This window comes from Oncorhynchus clarkii, unplaced genomic scaffold (assembly GCF_045791955.1).
Source record: "Oncorhynchus clarkii lewisi isolate Uvic-CL-2024 unplaced genomic scaffold, UVic_Ocla_1.0 unplaced_contig_8268_pilon_pilon, whole genome shotgun sequence".
Classification (NCBI taxonomy): domain Eukaryota; kingdom Metazoa; phylum Chordata; class Actinopteri; order Salmoniformes; family Salmonidae; genus Oncorhynchus; species Oncorhynchus clarkii.
In genome coordinates this window covers 5,902-12,902 of record NW_027260086.1, presented here as the reverse complement: position 1 = coordinate 12,902, position 7,001 = coordinate 5,902, and the positions used below count along the sequence as shown (strand labels likewise).

The following is a 7,001-nucleotide window of genomic DNA, read 5'->3' as shown; positions in this document are numbered from 1 at the left end:
TCTTCTCAGAGTACCCCTGAAGTACCCCCTGATGTGCATTTTACCAGTCGGACTATTGTCTCATGAGTCTTCCCAGGTACCCCTGAAGTACCCCCTGATGTACATTGTACCAGTAGGACTATTGTCTCATGAGTCTTCCCAGGTACCCCTGAAGTAGCCCCTGATGTGCATTGTACCAGTAGGACTATTGTCTCATGAGTCTTCCCAGGTATCCCCAGGGGCCCCAGTGCCGTTATAGAAATTGAAAGAACGACTGGCTGATGGCAATAAAATAGAGATTACTTATTGGTCATGCTTTACTAACAACCGATTGGATGTTGGGGAGAAAAGATGGAGTCCAGAGGCTCTCTTGCTACTTGTTTTAAAATCCATCATCTACTGTACTAATTTCCACTCCTTCATCACTCTGCTCTGAATGAACTGACCAGGACAAAGCCAGCCTAATGATGAGCTGCCACCATAATGTTTTACCTGTCAAGTTTTTAACAATCAGCAGAGGACACAAGGAGAGGAAATAAGGAGAGGGAACAAGGGGAGGAAACAAGAATATGACACGAGGATATAACATAAGGAGAGGACAATCGGATAGGACACAAGGAGAGGACACAAGGAGAGGACAGATATTTAGGCATTTGAGAAAGAGACCCTTTTAACAGTGATGTGTCTCTTCCACAGACAATGGCCAGGGGTCTAACTCCTCAGCCAATGGCCAAGGGTCTAACTCCTCAGACAATGTCCAGGGGTCTAACTCCTCAGCCAATGGTCAACGGTCTACCTCCTCAGCCAATGGCCAGGGGTCTAACTCCTCAGCCAATGGCCAGGGGTCTAACTCCTCAGCCAATGGCCAGGGGTATAACTTCTCACGCATTGGCCATGGGTCTAACTTCTCAGCCATTGGCCAGGGGTCTAACTCCTCAGCCAATGGCCAGGGGTCTAACTCCTCAGCCAATGGCCAGGGGTCTAACTCCTCAGCCAATGGCCAGGGGTCTAACTCCTCAGCCAATGGCCAGGGGTATAACTTCTCACGCATTGGCCATGGGTCTAACTTCTCAGCCATTGGCCAGTTGTTTAACAGTGGTGTGTCTCTCCTCCTCAGCCAATGGCCAGTGGTTTAACTGATCTGTCTCTCCTCCTCAGCCAATGGCCAGTGGTTTAACTGATCTGTCTCCTCCTCAGCCAACGGCCAGGGGTTTAACTGATCTGTCTCTCCTCCTCAGCGAATGGCCAGTGGTTTAACTGATCTGTCTCTCCTCCTCAGCCAATGGCCAGTGGTTTAACTGATCTGTCTCTCCTCCTCAGCCAATGGCCAGTGGTTTAACTGATCTGTCTCCTCCTCAGCCAATGGTTTAACTGATCTGTCTCTCCTCCTCAGCCAATGGCCAGTGGAATCCCTGGGGGCCTTGGAGTGGCTGCTCCAAATCATGTGACGGGGGTTGGCAGAGGCGGGCGCGGGTGTGCCAGGGGGCAGCGGTCACGGGGCAACAGTGCGAGGGCACAGGGGATGAAGTCCGCAAGTGCAGTGACCAGCGTTGCCCAGGTAACGATAACCCCATAACCACCATAAGTGAGACTGCAAGAGTCAATTAACTGGAAGCGTGGAGTGAAGATAATGATCTTCCTCTTCGCTGAGGAAGAGTGACGTGCCTTTCTGTTCCTGTAGGAGGAACCGATAAGACTTACATAAAGCAGAGGGTAGGCAACCCAGCTTCAGCTCTGAAAATAGACAGAGCCTGGAAAGATAATTTGCAATTCAACAATGAATTCAACAACGGAGTAATAAAAAGCTTCTATTTTGGGTTACGATAAAGATTGACAGTTGTGCTAAACTCATGAGATATGTATACTGTAGGTTGTTGTCTATTCTTCAACAACCAATGGGTAAACATCAAGAATTGAAATGACCATTGAACAGCTTCCCAAATCACAGACTGTAGCTTTAAGAGGAAGCTGTTAGAGAGAGAATATATATATAGAGAGAAATGAAAAGAGAGAGAGGATAGAGAGAGAGAGAATAGAGAGAGCGAGATAAAGAGAAAGAGGATAGAGAGAGAGATAAAGAGAGAGCGAGAATTGAGAGAGAGATAGAGAGAGAGAGAGAGAGAGAGAGAGAGAGAATAGAGAGCGAGATAAAGAGAAAGAGGATAGAGAGAGAGATAAAGAGAGAGCGAGAATTGAGAGAGAGATAAAGAGAGAGAGAGAATAAGAGAGTGAGATAAAGAGAGAGAGAGAGAGAGAGAGAGAATAGAGAGAGCGAGACAATAAAGAGAAAGAGGATAGAGAGAGAGAGATAGCGAGAGCGAGAATTGAGAGAGAGAGAGAATAGAGGGAGAGAATAAGAGAGTTTTATTTTGTCTAGGTCCTAATGTATGATTAATATCTTAATATTAATTGATGGTGTTGATTAACCCACCTGTTTTTATCTCCATGGAGACTGTTCGCTACCACAGCGATTAATGCAAATGCAATCTTTTGTTTGACCATTATCACCCTGTAAAGAGTGGCATTGTTTCTGTTGTAGAAGACTGTAAGGAAGCAGTTCCCATTATCAATCTTTTTCACACCGGTTCTATTTTAAACAGTTTAATCCAACACAAAGAAACCATTTTACAACTACAGCATGTTCATGTATTACAATGTAGTTACAATCTAGTTACAATCTAGTTACAATCTAGTTACAATCTAGTTACAATCTAGTCTACACTTATGCAATTATAGAGGAGGCTGGTGGGAGGAGATATAGGAGGACAGGCTCCTTGTAATTAATGGAATGATGTCAAACCAGGGGTTGGAACCAAAATTATTTTCAAATCGTTTTGTCCTAAACAGATTTATTATTTTTGGGGTTCTGTTCCACTGTTTCAACCAGCAAAATAAAGTTCTGAACCGGTTCTGAACCCCAACAAACAATGGGTTTTAATTGTTCCTTTCTGTTCCTTTTTAAACATCTGAAATGTGTATTTTTTTAAACATTAATAGCAAATTGTATTTTGCCATAACAGCATGGTTTAATCGTAATGAAAGACAAACACACACTGTGCTGCCAGTCACAGTGTAGGGCGTGAGATGTAACTGACATTTTGAGGGTGAGGGAGAGCGAGAGAGTTTGGAGGAAGCTTGCCTTGAAGCGCTGGGCATCTTGTTATGACATCCTTATCTGAATTAGACACACAGAGGAGGAGCAGCTTCTATGGAGGAACTTTGAATATCTTTGAACATCCGAGTTGGTTTAACATTGGACCAGAGCAAATGTTAGCTAGCTAATAGCTAACTAGCTAACGAGCTAATGAGCTAACGAGCTAACGAGCTAACGAGCTAACCAGCTAACTAGCTTGTGTGTGCAGAGCAGCACTAGAATTAAAATCAAACTCTTACCTTTTTGTAGTTAAAAAATCCAATGTGAAACGTGATAACGATAGTATCCTTAACTAGCATTGAAAAAGTAAATAATTTATTCTTTAATTAAACATCTCTCCCTAATTTCTGAATTACACTTGTAATGTTGTCAGTAGGCTACAGTAACCTATGCTTCACAGGGGAGGGGCAGGTAGACTCAACACAGACACACCCCCACTGGCAAACATTTCCAGCTGGCAGGCAGACGCTGCAATAATAATAATACTAAAAATTATTATAATAATAATAATAACACTACAAATAATAATAACACTACAAATAATACTAACACTACAAATAATACTAACACTACAAATAATAATAACACTACAAATAATAATAACACTACAAATAATACTAACACTACAAATAATAATAACACTACAAATAATAATAACACTACAAATAATAACAACACTACAAATAATACTAACACTACAAATAATAATAACACTACAAATAATAATAACACTACAAATAATAATAACATTACAAATAATAATAACACTACAAATAATAATAACACTACAAATAATAATAACACTACAAATAATAATAACACTACAAATAATAATAACACTACAAATAATACTAACACTACAAATAATAATAACACTACAAATAATAATAACACTACAAATAATAATAACACTACAAATAATAATAACACTACAAATAATAATAACACTACAAATAATAATAACACTACAAATAATACTAACACTACAAATAATAATAACACTACAAATAATAATAACAATACAAATAATAATAACACTACAAATAATACAAATAATAAGAACACTACAAATAATACAAATAATAATAACACTACAAATAATACAAATAATACTAACACTACAAATAATAATAACACTACAAATAATAATAACACTACAAATAATAATAACACTACAAATAATACAAATAATAAGAACACTACAAATAATACAAATAATAAGAACACTACAAATAATACAAATAATAATAACACTACAAATAATACAAATAATACTAACACTACAAATAATAATAACACTACAAATAATAATAACATTACAAATAATAATAACACTACAAATAATAATAACACTAAAAATAATAATAACACTACAAATAATACAAATAATACTAACACTACAAATAATACAAATAATAAGAACACTACAAATAATACAAATAATACTAACACTACAAATAATAATAACACTACAAATAATAATAACACTACAAATAATACTAACACTACAAATAATAATAACACTACAAATAATAATAACACTACAAATAATAATAACACTACAAATAATACTAACACTACAAATAATAATAACACTACAAATAATACTAACACTACAAATAATAATAACACTACCAATAATACAAATAATAAGAACACTACAAATAATACAAATAATAATAACACTACAAATAATACAAATAATACTAACACTACAAATAATAATAACACTACAAATAATAATAACACTACAAATAATAATAACACTACAAATAATAATAACACTAAAAATAATAATAATAATAATAATATATATAATAGTACAAAAACAGAAATAATAATAATAATAACAATAATAACACAATTATTAATGATAATAAATTAAATACAAATAATAATCATAACCATTATAATCATAATAATCATCATCGTTACAATAATTATAATAATCATTATAATAATCATTCTAATCATAATAATCATCATAATAATAATATTAATAATCATCGTAATTTCTGAGTGACAGACTGAAGGCTGTGGGACTGTAAAAAAATGCCTGGACCATAAAATAACGTTTTTAACCAGTTTGCATGCTTTTAAAATAACGGTTCTCTTCTGGAACAGTATAGATAACTTTAGTTTATGGTTCGGGTTCCGTTCCTAATTGTTATTTTCCGGTTTTCGGTTCTGTTCCCTGAACCAGTTCCAACCCTTAATGGAAACCACGTTTGACTCCGTTCCAAAAATTCCATTACAACGAGCACATCCTCCTGTAACTCCTCCCACCAGCCTCTTCTGGCCTAGTCAGCAATAACCCAGCGATGTGTTGTGTACGGTTCCCTCCCCAGCGCCCTATGAGATCTGTCTGGAGGACTACACTGTAGCCATGGTGTGGAGAAGAACACCTTCAGGAGAACTGGCCTTCAACAGGTGTCCTCCCAATGCCACGGGTAAGGACACGTGTGTGTATGTGTGTGTGTGTGTGTGTGTGTGTGTGTGTGTGTGTGTGTGTGTGTGTGTGTGTGTGTGTGTGTGTGTGTGTGTGTGTGTGTGTTTTTATTTATTTAACCTTTATTTAACCAGGTAGGCAAGTTGAGAACAAGTTCTCATTTACAACTGCGACCTGGCCAAGATAAAGCAAAGCAGTTCGACACAAACAACGACACAGAGTTACACATGGAGTAAAACAAACATACAGTCAATAATACAGTATAACAAGTCTATATACGATGTGAGCAAATGAGGTGAGATAAGGGAGGTAAAAGGCAAAAAAAGGCCATGGTGGCAAAGTAAATACAATATAGCAAGTAAAACACTGGAATGGTAGATTTGCAGTGGAAGAATGTGCAAAGTAGAAATAAAAATAATGGGGTGCAAAGGAGCAAAATAAATAAATAAATTAAATAAGGGTAGGGAAAGAGGTAGTTGTTTGGGCTAAATTATAGGTGGGCTATGTACAGGTGCAGTAATCTGTGAGCTGCTCTGACAGTTGGTGCTTAAAGCTAGTGAGGGAGATAAGTGTTTCCAGTTTCAGAAATTTTTGTAGTTCGTTCCAGTCATTGGCAGCAGAGAACTGGAAGGAGAGGCGGCCAAAGAAAGAATTGGTTTTGGGGGTGACTAGAGAGATATACCTGCTGGAGCGCGTGCTACAGGTGGGAGATGCTATGGTGATGGTGTGCTATGGTGTGTGTGTGTGTGTGTGTGTGTGTGTGTGTGTGTGTGTGTGTGTGTGTGTGTGTGTGTGTGTGTGTGCGTGCGTGCGTGCGTGCGTGCGTGTCTGTGTCCTCCTAATGCTACAGGTAAGAACACAGTCATGCCCTGGGGTTTTGTCTATCCTAGTGGTTACCACCGCTGCCTGTGGGGCATGTGAGCGTCGTATCAAACACTTGTCGTACCAACTCACTTATCCTATTTTTTTATTCAAGTCTTCACTTTTTTAACTTCGATTCATAACAAAAAAATACAAATTAACAGTTTAAAAATTGGATAGTCTTGTTGGTCTGAATTCAGACTCCAGCCGCTGTTTGGCCATTGACTGAATAATGAACCAAGAGAAACTAGAGCACTTTGAAACGTTCTGCTGTAACTTAGTTGATAATGAAATGAGTCATTTTCCAGGGGCTATTATGTAGAGGTTTCATTGGGAGCTTTCTGTCCATTACTCATGTGTAGAGAGGACTAGTGGTGATGGATATGTCCCTGTCACATTCCACTGACACATCCATTCCTGCTGTGACGGATTGGAAGTGCTTTACACGGTGCCTGTGTCCCAAACGACTCCCTATTTTCTATACAATGCACTGTTTTATTTCTAAGTTCTGCACTACATAGGGAATAGGGTGCCATTTGAGATGCAGTGGGTATGTTT

General features: G+C 37.8%; 1 protein-coding gene across 1 annotated transcript; it reads left to right on the top strand.

The window, feature by feature from the left end:
- Positions 1 to 675: 675 nt before the first annotated feature.
- LOC139401095 (sericin-2-like) lies at positions 676 to 1,587 on the top strand (the record flags this gene model as incomplete). The annotated part of the gene is made up of 2 exons (XM_071145585.1): positions 676 to 1,077; positions 1,373 to 1,587. Coding segments are annotated over 2 exons (617 nt in total), but the record flags the coding sequence as incomplete, so codon positions are not given.
- Positions 1,588 to 7,001: the final 5,414 nt, after the last annotated feature.